Source organism: Furipterus horrens, unplaced genomic scaffold, assembly GCF_987537825.1.
Source record: "Furipterus horrens unplaced genomic scaffold, mFurHor1.1.pri manual_scaffold_1, whole genome shotgun sequence".
NCBI classification, from domain to species: Eukaryota; Metazoa; Chordata; class Mammalia; order Chiroptera; family Furipteridae; genus Furipterus; species Furipterus horrens.
In genome coordinates this window covers 187,377,143-187,399,491 of record NW_028327171.1, presented here as the reverse complement: position 1 = coordinate 187,399,491, position 22,349 = coordinate 187,377,143, and the positions used below count along the sequence as shown (strand labels likewise).

Here is a 22,349-nt window from a genome sequence, read left to right as displayed (position 1 = left end):
AGGCTGCTGCTTTCAGGAGGCCACATATAATTTTGCTTCCTTCTCCAGGTACTTCTCCTATAGCATTTACTTTATACTCAAGTTATGTATACTCATACACTGCCTCTTACACCTCAAGGACCCCATCAAGGGAGCGACCGACTGACCACAACATCTGTGTCTGAATTTCTTACGCTTAGTAAATCTCTTACATTTTAAATCAGGCTTTGTCAGATTGCATTGAATATGGTTATCTGAAATTTACCAGATTGATTTTTTAAAAACATATTTTTCATCTCTTGTTGGGAGGGGCCCCTGGCAGAGAAAAAGGAAGTATGAACTGAGTTGGTGTCTCTGCAAGGAAATACAATGTGACCATTCTGTCTTGCAAATTTTCCCATTTTACGTTATCTCCTGTTTTTCAGTCTCTTGGACTCCTCTTTTCCTGCTGTCTTATCATTTCCTTTTGGCATCTGTCCCTGATTGCCCTTGCCACGACATTGGGTGGGGAAATCGAGAAGATTCTTCCTGGAAGACTACGCTGAGGGAATCTCTAATACATTTGCATCCCTGTAACTTTCCTGGTTTTGTGGGCAGCAGGGGACCCTCCAGGCATCTCAGGTGGGGAGATGAATTGAGATCCTGGTCAAACTAGCACCTTAGATTGGAGAGTGGTTTGAACAGCCAGAGCCAGGAAGGTGACTCCGTTTTGCGCATCTCCCTGATCACTCACCCTGGCTCCCAGTGGAGAGGTGGTGAGCGTTTAACTGCAATTTTCTTTTCCAAGGAATATATATACGGGATTGAAAGAAAAAGAACTGCAGAGAGGAAAGAGGAAGGTTAAAAGAAAACTATCATGGTCTTAGAAAAGACGTGGTTGGGTAAAAAGTGGTTTCCTGGTGTTTTGAAAGAATCTGGGTTCTAACAAATTTCAGACAGGGCCAATTTGGAATCTGCCTAAAGTGTGAATGACTATGCAATTGAGTTAATCTATAGATCTCATATGCGGTCATTCCATTCTCCTTAAATATAGCTTGAAACTGCCACCTTCCCAATGAGTGTCTTTTATTTCTGCCCATTGATCTTGTTGTTTTTAAAGGACACTGGAATTGCTTTATGTAGCTTTTGATTTCTGAGATTCTCAAAAATTATAATTAATATCAACTACAAGAAAATATTACTGTAGTTATAGACCACTTTCAATTATGTTTGTTCTTTAGGAATACTATTTTATTTTTGCCCTTTGATGATAAGGGATGTACATACGAGGCATTAATAAAAAGTTATCTTTGTACAACACATCCTAAAGCTGAGAACCACTTTCTGCATCTGAAGAGACAAAAAAATTACTCTGGATACACTTATCACCCTGAAAATCATCTTCTGAATGCATGGTTTTTTCCCATAAAGATCACTGGAATGCCTTATATTGATTAACATTATTAAATCAGCTTTCATATTTGAAACCAGATGAATTCAATAGATTATAAGACAGTTATACAAAGAATGTAAGCAAAACTAAGAAAGAAATAAAACTACAACAATTTTTTAAAATAGGAAACTTTCAGAAGTATTTTGTTGTTTTTTGTTTTACTAAAATTACACTGATTTAAGTATTCTGTATGAATTCACCTCTTGGATCCATTGTGCTCTTACTTAAATTATCTTTCTTTAAAAGTTAACTCCCGAATGCTATTTAATTACCTTAGCTAAAGTTTAGATTTGATCTCAAACCATTTGAAACTAGACAGAGTGAAAAAAGATGCGGAGAGCTGGCAGCGGATCCCAGTCAAAGTATGGCACTTGGCAAAGTATGTCTGCCTTGTTTTGCTTTGCTTTTCTCTTTATGGATGTGGCTTATATTTGAAAAGCTATGGCTTAAATTCAGCGATCAAGTGACAAGTCTGACAAAACAGAGCTCACTTCCGCAGAGGTTCTGTAGGGGAAAAATGGAAGTGGTCCAGGAACTAAAGGAAGTAACCTCGATTTCACCTGGAAACATTAGTGTCTCGGGGGCAGGAGATTTGGGCTCTATTTAAAGAGTGGCGGAAAGTGGCCAAGATACTGAGCCAAACTTGCATCCAGGAATGGAGCAACATCAAAGAACTGAAAACAGTATCTGTTGTTTCCACTACATATATCCCTGTAAGAAGCTGTCAGGGTACCTGAGATAAAGAAAGATTGGAAAGTTCTTTCCCATTATGCCTTGGATTATGGCAATAGTCTTCTAACTGTATGGGTTCTCTAGCTCCATTCTCAACCCCTCCAATGTTCAACACACACCAAGGACAGCTTAAATGTTTGCATAAACTCTTGCTCAAGACTCCAGTTCCTGTTTGCCCACATGACTAGGTTAAAATTCCTTCTGCTGGCTTAGTGCTCTCCGCACTCAGTTGGTTACTTTTCTAACCTCTTTATTATTCTCCAAGAGGAAAGATTTAATCCATTCTCATTTTTCAAAATCCAGTTTAACAGCTATCTTCTTCATCTTTGTGATAACTCAAATCCACATTGAACTCCTTACTTGGAAAGATTGTAGCTGTTTGCTTTCTAACTTTTGGCAAGATTGTTTTATTGTTAGTTATTTTGTTGAGACTAACTATATCCAGAAATATGTACACACATATATTCACTATGTGACGTATATATACATGCATATATAGAGAATATATGTGGTGACATTTTTCCTTAGTGAGTCATATGGTGTATAATATTTCTCTGTAGAAAATACATAGAAAATGAGGTTGAATTCATGACCATGAATTATATAAAATATACTAAATTCATTGTATTGCATTTTATTAACATGACATGTAAGAGAAAGTATTAAAATTCAAGAAGCAAGAAAACTATGTTCTAGTCTCAACTTTTGCTCTTAACAGGCAAATCATTTGACCCCTTCACAACTCCAGACAGAAATTAATCTCCTTTATGACCACCAGAAGATCATAAAGGAACAGTATAACTGTAGACTTTTATGATAAACTTCAATAGTAAAAATATGGCTTCACATCCCATCCAGTGAACATGAATATGGAGCACACTTTGATTAGTCAAAGAAAGATGATGTATTATTCTGGTGAGTTGTTTTGATTTTGGTTTTATAAATTAGGTCCCTAAGCACGGAGAGTTTGTGTGGCATTTTTGAGTTTACTCAGTATAATAAAGGCCAAGTAAGTCTCAGTTTGGTTTTTGCTCCCCTGCTAATAAAAGCTTCTTTCCCAGTATGATGGGTCCCTCTGCTTTACAGGTAGTATTGAGTAGGTTATAATCCTAACTCGATTTATTTGCTCTGTAGTTTTTAAAGAAATCTCCCTAGATCCCTTATTTTTTCCTGTTGTAACATAGATGGACATAAATACACTGGACTGCAAAAGTTTTTAAACTTCTTAACTCAAAGTCAACACTAATCACCATTTATTGAGTGCACATTAGGCATCCAGCCCTGTACAAGGGGTGCTACATATATTATGTAATTTCATAAATACATCTTATAAAGCGGCTAGGATAACCCATTTTATAGATGAGGAAACTATGGCTAGGAGTTAATCTCAGGCCAATCTGATACCATACATTAATCCCCTAGTGTGGAAGAAAAAGAGAAAGATCTGAGGCCTGTAAAAATAAATGTTGCCTCCAGATTTCAACTTAACCGATACTGTTGTTTCATCATTTCCTTTTACCTAACCTTTTCTGAGTGTCTGGGTTTCATTTTCCCTTAGGTTAGCTCTCCTCTGGTGAGAGTGGTAATGAGTAGTGCTGTATTAAAGAGCAGAGAAATAGCCCAGGAAGATCTCAGGAAAGGAGGGTGCAACAGAGGATGTGCATGTTCCAAAAACTGGGTCATTGGTCCTTAAATAACTATAATCAATGCCTGTGTTATGTTCATTCTGGAAAAGGTTAGATAATAAATTAATCTTTCCATTTTCTGACTAAATATAGTTATTTTTTCATAGTTTAAAGAGTTAATGAATAGCTACATATAGAGAGGATATTACTGATACTTGGGACTTTATGGTTGTTCTGTTATGAATAATAATTGGAAATGTTATAAATATTTGCTCTGCATGCAGCATAGTTTGTAGGAGGCACTTTCAGATATGTAGTCCTGCATTAAACAATGTTTATGAGGATTTAGTATATGTTGTACAGTTCTTAAGGGAAACAGATTTTGATTTTATGATCATCATTATCTTTCTGTGATGGAGTGAACTTCTCCCCAAGTAAAGAGTGATCTATATTCAGGAAGCATTTAATGGTGTGCTTTCTGCAGATCACACAGCAGGACCCACATGAATGGAGGTAACAAGTTTTGTCCATTAAATTTAGTGACTTGAACAAATTTTTATTATCCTTTTGTAAAAATGCAAGCACTGCCTCCTACAAAAACCAGTTCTTATTTAATGAAGTGTTCCAGCGTGTTCATATAAGTTGATGGTTTCATATGGCCAGATTATTGCTGCATCAGCTATTAGCTACTAAAACATGCTCCCAGCTTGCTTTAATGACATACTGTACTCAGAATACTCAAGTGTGGACAGATGTTTTGGAATATAATTTTTTCCCTCTTGGCTATTGATTGATTCCCAACACCCACTTCTGATTAGAATTCAAGATGTTTTCTTTAATACTTGGAGTCTTTGGTTACCTAATCAAATCAGAAAAAGACAAGCAACACACCAAGAATTTGGAACGAATGGCTGGAGCATCTTCTTGGACTACTTACCATTGACTGTAGTTGCAGATGCTCAGTGACAGCCTCTATCACTCTGTTTATCTTCCAAAGCCAATTGATTATAAAGAACATGCAGCTCTGGCAGAGGGTGTGTGAAGTGCATAAAAGGTTTCAGCAAAAATCAAACTGGTGGTTTTCATAAAGGGATTTTGGAGGAGGGACCTACAACCTAACTGCAGGTTGGAGTGATTACTCTCCACTGGCTGTGTGCTCTCCACAGAAGCCATGGTGGGCTTTACTCTTAAACTGTCAGAGGCACTTTTAAAAAGTGGGATTGAGGGACTAATTGAATTGGGTTTTGCAATGATGGAATTGGTACTTAAAAATGATACTTTTTCTCAGCAACCTGGACTCTCAGGGATCAATAGAGAAGTTTCTGTTTTTTCTTTTGGTATGTAAAGAGTATGTGTGTTTACTTATTACTAAGAACTCTCTCAGAATCTTGAGCTCTTTTATGTCTTGAATAAAATGCTTTTCTTAATTACACAACCTGAACATTTATCTCCCAGGTAACAAATTACCATCTTGCTCCCCCTAGTGGAATCGTAACTCTACTGCAACATTTGAGACTACTGTATCAGTACGTGTTTAACATCTTTGTGGAAACCAGGTATTTTCTCAATTTGTTTTCAAAGACTAAGGACAAAATTGAGAAATATTGCATCATATGGGCTAATATGGGATGTGCATAGAGAAGCTAGCATTTTACTGATAAATTTTCAGTTTCTCGTGTTAGCAAGGTTAGCTACTTAATTTATAATGGCTGCCAAATTCAAGGGGCCTCTGTGCTCTGCACTTCTCTGTGTTAGAGGGGTCAAATTTCATCAGCCTTGCATACAGTCACCTTAATTTTTTAAAAGTATATTATATTGATTATGTTGTTACAGTAGTTCCAATTACTTTTCCCCTTTGCTCCACTCTACCCAGTGCCCCCCTTCCCTCCAGCAATCCCACCCCCCTTAGTTCATGTCCATGGGTCGTGCATATAAGTTCTTTGGCTTCACCCTTTCCTACACTATTCTTAACTTCCCCCTGTCTATTTTGTATCAACCAATTATGCTTCTTAGTCCCTGCACCATTTCCCCATTTCTCCCCCTTCCTCCTCCCAGCTGATAACCCTCCAAATGATCCCCATCCCTATGATTCTGTTCCTATTCTGGTTTGCTTAGTTGGATTTTGTTTTTATTTTTTAGATTCAGTTGTTGATAGTTGTGAGCTTGTCATTTTAGTGTTCATAGTTTTGATCTTCTTTTTCTAAAATAAGTCCCTTTGACATTTCATATAATAATAGCTTGGTGATGAAGAACTCCTTTAGCTTCACCTTGTCTGGGAATCACTTCATCTGCCCTTCCATTCCAAATGACAGTTTTGCTGGGTAGAGTCATCTTGGTTGTAAGTTTCTTTTCATCACATCGAATACTGCTGGCCAGTCCCTTCCTGCCTGCAAAGTGTCCTCTGAGAAATCAGCTGATAGTCCTATAGGCACCACTTTGTAGGCAACTCTCCACCTCTCTCTCGCTGCCCCCAGGACTCTGTCTTTATCTTTCACCTTTGGAATCTCAATCATGATGCGTCCTGGTGTTGTCACCTCTGGGTCCAGTTCACCTGGGACCCTCCGTGCTTCCTGGACCTGTATGTCCATCTCCTTTGCAAAATTTGGGAAGTTTTCCTCATTTTTTTCAATTCTTGCTTTCTCATTTTGCACTGGTTGACTGTTTTTTTCTTCCTTATGTTCCAAATCATTGATTTGAGCCCCAGTTTCCTTCCCTTCACCATTCGTTTTGTGTGGATTTTCCTTCGTTTCACTTAGCATAGCCTTCACTTCTTCTCTTATGCGTTTGTGGTACTCAAGCATATCTTTGAAGCCTGTGAGCATCTTTATCACCAGTGTTTTGAATTCTGCATCTGTTAGGCTGTCTATCTCCTCATCTGTTAGGCTGGCTATCTCCTCGTCACTTAGTTCTTCTGCTGGAACCTTGATCCATTTCCCCTTTTGGGCCATACTTCTCTGTCTCCTGATTCTGACAGGCTCCTGTGTTTGTTTGCCTCCGCATCACAGGTAGAGCTGTTGCTCCTGTTATGTTGTAAGGGGCGGAGCCTTAGGGATCCATCAGTACAGGGCGCCCTGTTTCACCACATTGTGGCGCCGTGTGTGTGGGAGGGGTCTGAGAGGGAACAATGCCGCCTGCCCAGCACCGAACTGGCACCCCTTTAGTTGCTGTCCTGGCCGTCATTCCCAGAGTGGGTGGGTCTGCGGGCATTCTAGGACTGAGGGGGCTCTTTAAACAAGTGGACTCTGCTGAAACCGGCGGTTTCTGCCTCCACTCCAACCCCCACTGGTCTGCATAGTCAGGGGCAATGAGGCTTGATTTTCCCCGGTGCTGAGACCATGGGCTGAAAGGGCCGGTGAGGAGCTGGGAATGCTCCCCAGGTGTCCCTCCTGACTTTTTAAAACATGTGACTGTGCTTTCTGCCAGCGTGCCGCTGCTGCTGCCGCCACCGCTGCCACCACCACACCGCGTCCTCTCTGCTCCAGCTCTGTCCCTCCTACCTGTCTGGATGAGTATGTCTTCTTTATATCTTTGTTTGCTGGACTTTCATGCAGTTTGATTTTCTGGAACTTCTGGTTGTTTCTAGTTTTGAGGTAGTTGTATTCCTTCTTAGTTGTGGAGGGAGATGCAGCGTGTCTGTCTATGCTTCCATTTTGGCTGGAAATCGATCTATATGCCATGCAATCACCTTTAGAAGACAGTGATCAACACTTCTGGAAAAGATGGTAGGGTGCGAATAGTTGGTGGTATTGAAACAGAACAGGTCTCATCTGAATATTTAATCCTACTTGTGCCATTGGGAAAGTAACCTAGGAAGAATTCTTGTATCTTCTGAATCTATGTGAGGGAGTGTGACAATATCCACAGCACATGGCAATCATTTCCAGTTTACAACTGCTAAACATGCTAAGAAAATTCTAGTGATTGAAGCTGAAATTGCTGCATACCTCTCTTAAGAGTTTAAATTTCTTTAGGGAATGATAATCAAAGTTTTCATGGCACCAGAATCTCTCTTTTTCCTGCCACTACTTGCTTTTCATAACTTTGACCCTTGCTATGAATTTGTATTTATCAACTTTGTACCATGTTGTACACAAAGTACTCCTGTTTTGTATACATAGTGTGGAATGTGTGAAACTTCAAAAAGCAAAACCCATAAACACCAAGTTTAGGACTCTGCATTTTTCAGGTAGGACTTTGCTTTGAAGCTTTATTAAGGTCAAGGCAGAAGCTCAAAAGATACAGGTTACCAGTTAGTAATTCCTACAATATAAGTACTTTATACTTCTGAACAAGAATATTGTAATTAGAATAGTTACCTTTTCTTAACATTATGTAATTGAGACAGTATTTAGATATATCTTTTTCCAAGTAGTTATTCTCAGAGTAAGTGTTTATACTTAGGGAAAAATAAAACATCAGGATCAGATTAGAATCCCAACAAAAGGGAATGCATGTGACAGGATCTCCTTGTTTAGGCAGAGCAATCAGCTGACACTGAGCTAGTAGAAAACATGCATTCTTTTCAAGACTTCTTTCCTGCAACTTAATTGTTGGCAATTTGAGGACATATCTCTGAATCATGCACCTTGGCAGAAAGGTAGAATTGAGAGAGTATTTGTGGCAAAAAAAGAGATACATTTCTTCTCTTGCTGGAGAACTTTATGTCAGAGAGAGAAACTGTGGACAAGTTCCTGGCAAATTGAAATATTTATCTATAACAACATTTTTTAATAAAATGTTTGCTCAAGGACTCTTACTATATACAAAGTCTGTCCGGAAAAAGTCCAGCCATTGTTAAAATAATGAGAACTGTTTGTGTGACATTGATGTAACCTGGCAGCCAAGGAGAGTGGACTGGAATGTGCATGTGTGAACAAGGATGACTTCACTGTACTAGTCAGTGGGGGTGGCAGATGCCATTGAGTGAGCATGTGTATTGTGTGGCCATTGCATTCAAAGTGACTGAGCAAGTAGAGCAGCAAATCTGCATCCAATTTTGCATTAAGCTTAAACATTTCTCCATGGAAACTATTCAGATGTTTCAGAAGGTGTCAGTATGGGTAACTGGTGATTGGTAGTTTCACCATGACAATGCACCCGCTTAGGCATCACATCTCATGCAGAGTGTTTTGTTGAAACATCAAATCACCCAGGTGACTTGGCTCCACTACAGCCCAGATTTGATAACCTGTGACTTCTGGCTTTTCTCAAAACTAAAATCACCTTTGAGAGGGAAGAGATTTCAGACCATCTATGAGATTTAGGAAAATACAACGGGGCAACTGATGGCAATGGGGAGAACTGTATGAGGTCCCAAGGTGCCTACTTCGAAGGGGACTGGGGTGTCATTGTCCTATGTACAGTGTTTCTCATATCTTGTTTCTTCTTCAAATGTCTATTTTTCATATTACATGGCTAGATACCTTGTATATCCCACTGACAATACTTATATTGGTCCCCCCAATTAACAAGAAACACCATTAAAACCTGTAAGAAAGGCAACTGGATGGCAAAAAGGAGAACAGAATATAGGCAAGATGAGGACTTGGATTCTCACATAGATAGCACAGGGGGAGGTTGAGGCAGGTGATGCTAGAGTTTACCTTGAGCCAGTATTTATCACTTTCTAAGGATCAGTCATTTATTAAAAATCTAAATTCACAGGCTCACATCCCAGATAACATTAAATCAGAATCTCCAGGGAAGGGATCTGGGAATATTGTTTTAACAAGCATCTCAGATGATTCTTACGGTCAGACATGTTTGGGAAACTGTCATGTAATTGCCCACTAGGACTACAGTATTAACAAAAGTTGTCATTGAGTGAGTGTGTGTTTGTGTGTAATTGTCGAGGTTTTGAAAGTTGGAAAAAATGGTCAAATATTCTATATTTCCATTGTTAAACATTTCCTAATGAAAACATGTTACTTGTGTAGGGTTATATGGCTACAGAGGGTTTTCCCATATGTTATCTCAAATGCTCCTAATAACAATCCTATGCGGGGTTGGGCAGCAAAGATCATGCTCATCCCTAGGTTACACAGAGGGATTGAGTTCAGCATGTAGCTGGCACGTGGTGGAACTGGCTTTGAACAAGATTCTTCACTATGTGGGGCAAGCCCAGCACCAACCCCCAACCCCAGAGCCCACCACTTGTTCTCTTTCACCCAACACTCTGGTCACCAGGTTGGTGAAAGCATTTCTGACATATCAGGTTCTCTGTATATTCATGCCTTTGCATACCCTCATTTCTCTGCCTGGGATGCCCTTCCTTCCCTGTTTGCAAACTCATATTCATTGAGGTGCCTCCCATGATGCTTTTCTGCATACACTCTTTTCCTTACCCTACCTACCACCCAAACAGAGCTAGTTTCTCTTTCAGCTGTGTTTCCATCACACTTGATCCTTCTATTATGTGTTGGGTCTTATTTAACGTATGTGATTCAGTAATAAGCTCTCAGTAATGCCCCTCCTTCCTGCTCCTCACCCACCATTATACCACATACTTTGAACAGGCAGTGGGGTGTAATCATGTGTAAAATACTCAGTGGTTGATGGCTAAAGCTATGGGAAGTGTTTGGGGATGATTTCAAAGGTTTTCCAAACATTGACAAAGAAGTGTTCAGGTAGGCCAGAAACATGGCCATTAACATCCTCTGGGAATGGAATTGTGTGAGGGCACCAGGGAACATTGTCTAATGAGAGATGGGGGTATGGCAGGAGGACTGTATGCAAAAAACCACAGATTTGGTAGTTTTCTTGATGGGGAATTTGAGGGCCTGTCAAGGACAATTTCAACTATGGGTGATTTTCATGTTATACTCTTAGCCCCAGGTTAGATGTGACTGTCATAGATTTCAAATCTTATTATATTTATTTCTTTATGCAAATATCTTCCCTACTAGACTTCTAGTGTGTGTGGTTCTGAGCCGTATTCATCTTTGTTTGCCAATTGATAATTGTTGAATCAACTTTTGGGGAAGAAAATTTCTAGCTGTCTGCCTCTGAATACAATCAAATATATTTAATTGTAGTTCTAATTCCAATTCTCCTGTGTTTACAGCCACCACTGGTCCAAGCCATCTTCAGCGGTGATCCAGAGGAGATACGGATGCTGATCCACAAAACGGAGGATGTGAATGCTCTGGTAGGTGATGCTATGGTTTTGCCTGCTCAGGCCCATGGAACTCATTGGTAGCTGGTGAAAGCTCAGGACTGTGTCTCAGAATTCTTTTTTTAAATCTGTAAAATGAAATGTATAGGGTTAGACAGGAAATAAATGATATTGAAATATCAAAATATTAAAAATCAAATTTGTGATATGATAATATATCTGTGTTTCTTTAGCAATACATTTAAAGAGCAAGATACAGCAGAAGATCTAATAATGACCATAATTTAAAAATAGCCATGAGCACAATCAATATTCTGTGTTGTTTGAAGCAACTCTAATATGGTATGAACATACCTGTGATTTCTGCTGGTGTCCAAGTCACAGTTACTGACACTACTGAAATTTGTTACCTACGTTCATAATAGAAGCAAATGTAAGATTTCCATTAGAAGTTAGTGAAAATAGAGATGTATTGTTTCTATATCCAGAACCCATGCCCTACAGCAGGGGGTGACCAACTATGGTCTGTCACCTGTTTTTGTACAGACTACCAACCAAGAATGGTTTGTAGTTTATAAATGGCTGAAAAATATGAAAAGAAAAATAATATTTAGTGACACATGAAAATTATATGAAACTCAAATTTCAGTGTCTATAAATAAAATTTTGTTGGAACAGAGCCATGGCAACTTTTACACTGCAACGAAAGAGTTGAGTAATTGTGCGGCCTGCGAGCCAAGTGTCGCTGGTTTGATTCCCAGTCAGGGCACATGACTAGGTTGCACGTCAGGTCCCCAGTTGGGGGCGCGATTGAGAGGCAACCACACAGTGATAGTTATCTCACTCTCTTTCTCCTTTCCCCTCTCTCTAAAAAATAAAATAAACAAATAAATAATTTTAAAAAAAAGAGTTGAGTAATTGTGACAGAGACTGTATTTGGCCCAAATAACCAAAAAAATTAACTTCCTTGGCCCTTTTGAGGAAAAGGTTGCTGACCTCTGCTCTGAAGTGTCCATGAACCTGGGATCATGGATGAACTAGGTATCCTGTGCATACGTGAAATCGTATGTAATAAACATGTGCACGTGTGCACATTTATATTTTTCCATGAAAGGGTCAAGAGAGTTTACCAAATTATTAAAAGGGCCTATGACCCCTAAAAGATTAAGAACCATGTATTGGGAAGTTCTCAAAACAAACCTGCAATGAAAAAGAGTTAGTCAATAATTTACGCTTTTAATAGTTTCCTCGACCCGAGTTGAACAAGCAATTATATGCAGTACATGCTATTAATTCTCTTAATGTAACTCACTTGCCTAAATGCTCCAGTTCATCGGGTAGAGGGGTTCTCTTTGAAGTCTCTAGAGTTAAGTAGAAACAACAGCAAGAGGCAAACACATCTGCAGTGTAAGAAGAGCTTTGCCACAGGGAAGTGAAGTATGTCTGAGGTTGTATCTCTATCTGGTCGGCTGATGCTTCATGCGGAAGGAGAGTTACTAGGTGCAGCGTTGCTCTGTGGCAGGGCAGTTTGCTGTGGTTCTTTTAAAAAGCTGCTGGCAGTTTCTCCCCTGAAAACAATCGGGCAGTGTTTTGTGGCATTTTTGCAAAGTAAGCACAGATGAGGCCAGGGCCAGACTACTCGAGAAGGCAGTTGGGCATCTGTCCAGGACCTGTGGGGCGTGACTTGTACTTCTGAGTGGGTCAAGGCAAGCAGTGTTCTGGCGTCACTGGAAATGGCCCAGCTTAGTCTGTGGCTGTGGCCCAAGCCCAGGCCAGCCAAAGGCAAGGCTACACTCTCTTTTCCTGACGATCACGAGCAAATAGAACTTTTGTTCAGTCATACATACCGAGAAAGATTGTAGAAGTTTTGTTCAGTCATACATACCAAGAAAGATGTATTAACCTCTGGAGGGCCTCCATTTCTCCTTAGGAAAGTGACAGCTGCTGGCTGATAAAAGTTTGGAGAGCTTAATTTTAGTTGTAGTTTAGTGGATTAGTTAGCTTAGATTACCTACCATAACACATAGAATCCTAAATGTATGATGGCTCAAATATTTAGAGCAGTTTAGTCCTTTTATGAACAGGTTAGAGGGGCGGCTCTTTTCCACATAAGGTCCCAGGTAGCAACATGTGGCTTCTCAGGTCACCCAAGGGTTTGTCCTCAGTCCAGCCAGAGGGGGAGAGGAGTGTGGAAGCAAAGCATGGGAGGATTTTTATGGGTCAGTTAGGAAGTGGCACTGTCACTTCCACACACATCACACTGACCAGAACTCAGGCATATCTGCCCCTAGCTACAAGGGAGGTTGGTAAATTAGTGTAGCTGTGTCCCAAAAGAGTTGGAGCAAACGAACTTCGGTGAATAGTTAACGACATTGGCCATACCAAGCTTGGGTCTTATAGAATCCTAGGGAATTCAAGTGATGCCACTTTTCTGTGCAGTGTGTTCTTGATTCATTGACCAGTTATTTACTGAGTTGAGACTCTGTGCTTGGTCCTTGGGACGCGGCAGTAGGAAGACAGCACTTTCCCTCAAGGAGCTCGCAATATGGCAGAGAAATCAACGGATGAGAAATCACACTGCGATGCATTTTTGAGAGGGCCTATGTATGGACCTAGGTCAATCTCAAGGGACCGATGAAGTTGTTTGTAAACTGAGGCCTAAGGGGTACTGCCGTGGAGTTTGCTTTGTATTTGTGGGCCATTGGATGTATGGCAGTGGGGAAGCGAGGGGTGCAAGGAGGGACAGGAGTAAATGAATGAATGAGTGGTTGAATGAATGAATGAACAAACGCAGGAGAGCTGAGTTCCTTAGGTTCATCTGTGGTTCTCCATGATCCACAGTTCCTTTCCTCCACGCAGGGTTTTTTTTTTTTTTCATTTAAAAATTTTTTTCAATTGCAGTTTACATTCAGTATTATTCTGTATTAGTTTCAGGTATACAGCATAGTGGTTAGACAATCATGTACTTTAAAGGGCAGTCCCCCCAATGTTTCACGTACCCACCTGGCCCCATACATAGTTATTGACTATGTTTCCTGTGCTGTATTTTACATCTCTACTCACACCCCTGTAGGCTCCTTCCTCACATCCCCATTCCCCTTCCCTCAGGTGAGTATAAAGAAGATGATTTGACTCCCCCACTCTTATTAGGTATGTTGTAGACATGAAGCTGTTGACTGAACATCATGCTTTTCTTTTGCCAATGCTCCTTAGGGATCAGTCATATGAACCCTTTTCCTGGGGATGGGTTAGGTAGTTTAGGGGAAGTGGTAGTTAACAAGGCACACAGGCAGGTGGAAGACAAATAAGGATTAGAAACCTCAGCCTGGAGATTCATTTCAGGAGGGAAGAGAGGCTGCAAACCAGTACATTTAAATGTCAAGAAAGGGAAATACGTAGTGGAGGAAGCCTCCTGTTAGTGGGAACACAAAACTTTATTTCCCACTAATAGTATTCATGAACCCTATGCATCAGCTGAATCAAATTACTCACCATTGGTGTTTATTCTTTTCTCACTTCTCTCTTCCAGTCCCACCTACTTTTGCCTCCTCCATTAAGTTGTATTAATTTCACTTCATCTCTGCTGCCTTCTCTGCTGTCTCTTCAACTCAACCAAAGAAACTCACCTCTTCTCTCAATTCCCATAGTTCTTTGTTTATACGTTTTACTTTTGAAACACTATGCACTTGTTGACATGGTCATTATGTCATTCATTCTCCTTTTCCCAGTCGCCCAGTCCAGTCCTTGCATCCCATGTTGAGTGAGTGACTAAACCTCCTTTTGGTACTTATGTTAAGCCAATCCACGGTGGCCTATTTTTCATTTTTGCCAATAAGGACAAGTTGTCTCAGAGTGTGTGGCTTAGTGTCCCTCAGGTCTCAGTTGTAAGATTGAAGGTTCCCTTGGTAAGATTGAAAGCCTGTTGATGGATTTGAGAAGCCACTGAAGGATCAGGAAAGGTCCTTTGAGTTTTTTTTTTGTGGTTTCTCTTGCTAGTATCATGCCAGGACCAGGAAATGTGGGGAGACAGTGGTACACTCTGAGAACTCCATTTATTTACTTAAAAATTTTTTAATTGTTCATTTTTAAGAAAGATTTTATTTACTTCTTTTTAGACGGGGGGGATAGGGAGAGAGAAAGAGAGGGAGTGAAACATCGATGTGAGAGAGAAATATTGATTGGTTGCTTCTACATGCCTTGACTGGGGGACCAAACCCACAACCCAGGCATGTGCCCTGACCGGAAATTAAACAGGCGATTTACTTTGTGGGAAGATATCCAACTGAGCCATATTGGTCAGGGCATTAGTTCATTTTTTTAATTGTATTTTTTCCATTACCATTTATTCCCCCTATACCCTCTTCTACCTCCACTCACCCCAATCCCCATCCCCACAATCACCACACTGTTTTCTGTGTCCATGAGTTCTTTTTATTTTAATTGACCCAGATGTGGATGATAATTAGAAAGATTTTAGAAGGCTTCAACAGACTAAATTGAGCTCAAGATAGAATATCTAAATTAAAAATGAATGCAGAGATTTTGAAAACCAAAATTTGCACTTAGTAAAGGCTTTTGGGGGATGACGCTTTGACAACATGACATCAACAGACAGTTTTACTGTGCTACAGTGGAACAGGGTCAGGGATGAATTGGTGCCTGTCAACGATGAGTGGCAAGGGCTGGGGTTGAGGGGACCGTGCCATGTGAGGAGTTGTTGAAGAACTGGTGATGCTTCTGACTTGGGTAGGACAGGAGAATGTTCCCAAATAGCTCAAACACTGTCAAGTTAAAATGGAACTAAACTTAATCATTATGTCATGTGGTTTTAAGCTACAGGAAATAAGATTTCAGCTCAAAATATAAAAAGTAACTTAGTAGACTGAGCTGTCTAAAGAAGTAATGAGTTGACTTGACAAGTAATAAGCTCCCTGAAAGATCACTGGACTGGAAGTTCTCAAGGTGACTAATAATAGTATATATGGCCCCACTCTGCTAACTTGTGTCCTTGACCGACATTGCTAATGGATCATGACTTTTTTTTTTCACTTGACTAATAAAGACCAAAATTTCTTCTCAGCAGAGCACAATTAACTTGGAGTTGGCCTGTAAATTGAAATATTTTTTCCATGCCTGGACTAGGTGATATTTAAAGTCTGTTACAACTTTGAAAGATTACAATTCCAAAATTTGTAAGTCCCCTGTGATAGCAAACTCATGGTGTTTATTTCTTTTTTAAAGTATCACCAACAGATATGAATTCACACACACATGCACACCATCATACCAGATAAAATGAAACAATAATTCCTCAATATCATCTAATAACCAGTGCATATTCAATTTTATTTTGTTCTAATAGTCTCAAGAATGTCTTTTTTTACACTTGGGTTGTTCCCAAATTGATTTTTTAAAAATCCATCTATTTTTGTCAGGATGTTAATGTTTATTACATAACAATAGGATTTGGCCCAAGTATATTGGTGCATTTTGCTTACTCTCTCCAATTCCAGGATGGAAGGGATGATATGTGGATATAATAGAGCAAATCTTGAAGTGTGAGCTAAGCTTATGTTGGCAAAGAACTTACAGGGAAGGACAAGGAAAAAACCATTAAAGCTGCAGTTCTGGACTCTGGGCATCACTTCAGGTGATTGTGGCCTCTGATGACCCATGTCAGAAAGAAGAAGCTGTGTCAACATTGTATGATGAAGAGACTTTTTCAAAAAACAAATAAATTACTGACACTAAACTTGTAATTTGTTCTTGTGTGAATGTATACAAAGTGATCACCACAATTAGTCTGATAAACCTTCATCACCACACATAATTATAGATTTTTTTTCTTGTGATGAGAATGTTAAATATCTACTCTTAGCAACTTTCAAATATGCAGTACGGTATTTTTAACTATAGTTCTCATGCTGTATATTACAGCCTCATGACTTATTTATTTTATAACTAGAAATTTGCACTGTTTATTTTAAAAATAAATGTTTTGAATCCACCCAGAAGGGTACAATGTGACTTTAATTAAAGAACTTCAAGTGATAAATTTAATGTCTTCTCTAAACTTTTCTCAGCTTTGTTGTGCCATGTCAAATTCCCCAAATATGAGAAATACAAACTATATAGTACAGTCTTAAGCTTCTAGAGTTTTGTGTATTTTCCCTCACCTCTGTATATTTTAGTTTCTTTTTTCTGTTTTAAATGAAGAATTTGATAGGGACATAAAGACCTAAGATGTTTTGTTAGCTTAGGGACCTGGGCACCTTCTGCTAAGCTCTCACTGAGCGTTGCTGCACAAGAGTGCAGGCCTGGTGTGGCCGGGACTTTTTAAGTTTTAAAGAGAAAATACAGGAAATCTCTAAATTATTAAATGTTGGTTCCAAAAAAATGGTCCAACATTGTTCAGGCCAAAGAAAACACATCTGTGGGCCAAATCCAGCCTGCAGGCCACTGTTGCACTCACCGTGGATGAGATCAGCAAATCCTCAGCATTTAAGGTTTCCCCGGCTACGTGCACCTGGACATCTAAAGTGTGACCTTGAAGCCAAGGGCTTCGAGCATCAAGCGCTGACAGCACTTCTGCCTCCCTGGCCTTGGGGGCAGGTTAGTGGTCCCTTCATTGCTCTTAGAGGGGTGCTTTTTATCCTGAGGGTAGGTGCCCCATCTCTCAGCACGTGCCTGGCATGCTGTTACATCCCGTGCTCCTTGTTGGACCACTGCCCAGGATGCGGGGCTGTGGTTTGGAAGCCATGACTTGTGTCCTGTAGATAATGATTCATGAACTCCAGACGGCACTGAGCAGGCTGCAGCAATGTGGCTTCCCGGCCAGTTGAAATGTGTGAAGGCAGGTCTGGTTAGCATCATTCCTAATTACCCTCCGGATGTGCTCTGCAGCTTGAGGCCTCATTTCTCTTGCATTGACCTTGGAGGCTGGAGGAGCAATCTTACAATTTGCACCCTCGAGACAATACAGATGGATGTTTTGGAACAATGGAAACATTCCAAATATAAAAGCATTGGTATAGTTTTGCAATTGGTAGGCCTTTTTTTTTTAAAGTATATTTTATTGATTATGTTGTTACAGTAGTTCCAATTATTTTTTCCCCTTTGCTCTCCTCTGCCTAGCACCCCACTTCCCTCCAGCAATCCCACCCCCCTTAGTTCATGTCCATGGGTCATGCATGTAAGTTCTTCGGCTTCACCCTTTCCTATATTATTCTTAACTTCCCCCTGTCTATTTTGTACCAACCGATTATGCTTCTTAATCTCTCCACCATTTCCCCATTTTCCCTCTTCCCCTCCCAGCTGATAACTCTCCTAATGATCCCCATACCTATGATTCTCTTTCTATTCTGGTTTGCTTAGTTGGATTTTGTTTTTATTTTTTAGATTCAGTTGTTGATATTTGTGAGTTTGTTGTCATTTTGGTGTTCATAGTTTTGATCTTCTTTTACTTAAGTAAGTGCCTTTGATATTTCATATAATAATGGCTTGGTGATGATGAACTCCTTTAGCTTTATCTTGCCTGGCAAGCACTTCATCTGCCCTTCCATTCTAAATGATAGCTTTGCTGGATAGAGTAGTCTTAGTTGTAGGTCCTCGCTTTTCATCACATTGAATACTGCTTGCCAGTCCCTTATTGCCTGCAAAGTGTCTTTTGAGAAATCAGCTGATAGTCTTATAGGCACCCCTTTGTAGGCAACTCTCCGCTTTTCTCTTGCTGCTTTTAGGATTCTTTTTATCTTTCACATTTTGGCATTTTAATGATGATGTGTCTTGGTGTGGTCCCCTCTGGGTCCAGCTCACCTGGGACTCTCCTTGCTTCCTGGACTTGTATGTCTATTGTCTTCGCAAAATTTGGGGAGTTTTCCTTCATTATTTTTTCACATAAGTTTTCAATTTCTTGCTCTTCCTCTTCTTCTTCTGGTACCCCTGTGATTTGGATGTTGGCACGTTTAAAGTTGTCTCAAAGGTTCCTAAGCCTCTTCTCATTTTTTTCAGTTCTTGTTTCCTCATTCTGTACTGGTTGACTGTTTTTTCCTTCCTTAAGTTCCAAATCATTGACTTGAACCCTGTTTTTTTTCCCTTCACCATTGGTTTTGTATGGATTTTCCTTCATTTCACTTAGCATAGCCTTCACTTCTTCTCTTATGCACTTGCTATACTCAGGCATATCTGTCAAGCCCGTGAGCATCTTTATCACCAGTGTTTGGAACTCTGCATCTGTTAGGTTAGCTATCTCCTCATTTGTTAGGTTGGTTATCTCCTCATCACTTAGTTCTCCCACTGGAACCTTGATCTGTTTCCTCTTTTGGGCCATACTTCTCTGTCTCCTCATCTTGATAGGCTCTTGTGTTTGCCTCTGTGTCTTAGGTAGAGCTGTCACTCCTGTTATGTTGTAAGGGGCGGAGCCTTAGGGATTCGTTATTACAGGGTGACCTGTTTCACCACGTTGTGGCACTGTATGTGAGGGAGGGGTCTAAGAGGGAACAATGTCACTTGCCCAGTACTCGCCCCTTTTCCAGGCCTTCTCCCACTTCCACTGGGACTGGTGCCTCTCTAGCTGTTGCCCTGGCTGTCGTTCCCAGAGTGGATGGGTCTGTGGACATTCTAGGACTGTGGGTGCCCTTTAAACAAGTGGACTCTGCTGAGAGACCGGCAGTCTGCCTCTGCCCCAACCCCCACTGGTTTGCACAGTCAGAAGCAATGAGGCTTGATTTTCTCTGGTGCTGGGACTGTAAGCTGCGCGATCTGGTGAGGAGCTGGGAACACTCCCCAAGTGTCCCTCCTGGCTTTTTAAAACATGTGACTGCACTTTCCGCTGGCCTGCCGCTACCACTGCCACTGCCACCAACACACCGTGTCTTCTCCGCCCTGGCCCTGCCCCATTTACCTGTCTGGATGAGTATTTCTTCTTTATATCTTTGTTTGCTGGACTTCCATGCAGTTTGATTTTCTGGAACTTCTGGTTGTTCCTAGTTTTGAGGTAGTTGTATTCCTTCTTAGTTGTGGAGGGTGATGCAGAGTGTCTGTCTAGGCCTCCATCTTGGCCGGAAGTCGACCTACTAGGTAGGCCTTTTTGACAGCGCAAAGAAAAATCTCACAATTAAAAGATGTACTTTGTAAGGGGCTTGAGGATGTAAACACCTTTAGGATAAAAGATATGAATGGCCCTTTTCATATTACATATTACATATGGGAGGGGGATGTAAATTTGAATAAATGAGCTACATTATTAGATGGAAAGAAAGCCCAATTGTTTGAAATTAACATAGGAATTCAGTGCAACTCAATTAGGTGGTACGACTTGCTGGGGGGAATTTGACAAGAACATTCTAAACTTAATCTAGAAGAATAAACAAGTTAGAGGAATAAACATGTGAGACTAGCTAGGAAACTTGAAAGTCAATGAGGAGAGAGTTTCACAAACTATATTAAAACAAATTGCAAAACTATGGCAATTAAAACAGTGTGTTACTGGCACAGGAGCAGGCATTCAAATTCGTGGAACAGGTAAGAATCCAGAACTACACTCACGTGTCTATGGCTCTTTGGTCTAAAATAAAGGAAGTACTTGAAACCACTGGGGTGAGATGGATTATTTAATAAATGGTGATGACACAACTCTGGTAAAAGTATGAAGATGAACCCTTGCCCAGTTTCTTATACCAATATAAATTATAGAGGTAGAAAATAAATATATGAAATAGTATAATACAACAAAGTGGATGTGTTTTTACAAATTTTGTGTGGGTCAGAATTTTTTAGCATAATAAAAAAGATAAAGATCATGACAGAAAAGGTGACTACCTTTGATATATAAAAACTACAAACTTTCATATATTAAGTGACCATAAACAAGGTTAAAAAATAAGCTAGAGATATGAGGTCTATCCAGAAAGTATCTAGCCATATAAAATGGAAAACAGAGACATTTGAAGAAGATATAAGATACAGGAGATGTTGTACACAGGACAGTGATGCCTCAGTCCCCTTCAAAGTAGGCACCTTGGGGCCTCACACAGTTCTCCCAATCACCATCAGCTGCCTCATTGTATTTTCCTGAATCTCATCGGCCATCTGAAATCTCTTCCCTTTCAGAGGTGATTTTAGTTTTGGGAAAAGCCAGAAGTCGCAGGGTGCCAATGTGGGCTGTAGGGGCACTGAGTCACCTGACTGATTTGATGTTTCACACACACAAAAAAACTACATGAGACGTGATGCATGAACAGGCACATTGTTGTGATGACATGCCAATCACCAGTTACCCATAGCTGCAAAATTTGTTGCAGATTCGTTGTTGTACTTAATCGTTTTGAATGTGATGGCCATGTAATACCCATACTCACTCAGCAGTTCTACTGCCCCCACTGACTAATACAGTGAAGTCATCATTGTTCACACATACACATTCCAGTCTACTCTCCTTGGCTGCCAGGTTACATCGATGTTGTGCAAACTGTTCTTGTTATATTAACAATGGCTGGACTTTTTCCGGACAGACCTTGTATGTGCAATATATGGGAAAAGTGTTAATATTCCTAACATAATAAAGAACTTCTCACAAATTATTTAGAAAAAGATAAACACTCAATAGAGAAATGGGCAAAGAGTATGCAGAGGCCACTCACTGAAGGAAAAATGTAAACAGCCAAAACATGTATGAAAAGGTGCCCAGTATCAACCTCATCTAAAATCTAAGAATTCATATAAAACAGCCACATAGCATCATTCTTTACCTGTCAGGTCAACAAAAATGAAAATAATATCTCCAAGAGGGTGAAGATGAAGGGACACTCTGATCCCTTTTGGGGGAGAGTATAATTTGGACTACCCTTTAGAGGGTGATTTATCAGACTTAACAACATTTAACTGTGTACACCCTTTAACATAGCAACATGATTCCTGGTATTTCCTTAAGGGAAATCATCTATATCTATATCTATCTATAGATATAGGTATCTATACCTATATCTAATGTTTGTTGGGATATGGTTTATAATAGTAAGAAAATGGAAATTGCCAGTAGTTTATTTCTTAAATATATTATCATGCTATTTTTATTATTTATTTTTTATTTTAAAGAATATTTTTAAAATTTATTTTTAGAGAGAGGGGAATGGAGGGAGAAAGAAAGGGAGAGAAACATTAATGTGTGGTTGCCACTCACTTGCCCCCAACTTGGGACCTGGCCTGCAACCCAGGCATGTGCCCTGATTGGGAATCAAACTGGCAACCCTTTGGTTCACAGGCCAGCACTCAATCCACTGAGCCACACCAGCTAGGGCTATCATACTATTTTTAAAAAGGGTGCTTTGTCTTAATTTTTACTATTTACATATATTTATTAATAAGTAAATCTTCAAGAGATATTTTTGAATGGAACAGCCAGTTGTTAAACAACATATATCATGTGTATATATAAATATAAGAAGAGTTCTCAAAGAATGTTCTTCAA

The 22,349-nt window shown here is 39.9% G+C and overlaps 1 protein-coding gene across 1 annotated transcript in view; it reads left to right on the top strand.

The window, feature by feature from the left end:
* Window positions 1-22,349, top strand: part of ANKRD44 (ankyrin repeat domain 44) — a 304,111-nt gene that overhangs the window by 104,570 nt on the left and 177,192 nt on the right. The window contains exon 2 of the mRNA XM_090282096.1: window positions 10,832-10,915. Within this exon, the coding sequence (XP_090138222.1) occupies window positions 10,832-10,915 (84 nt within the window). The remainder of the gene's footprint in view (window positions 1-10,831; window positions 10,916-22,349) is intronic.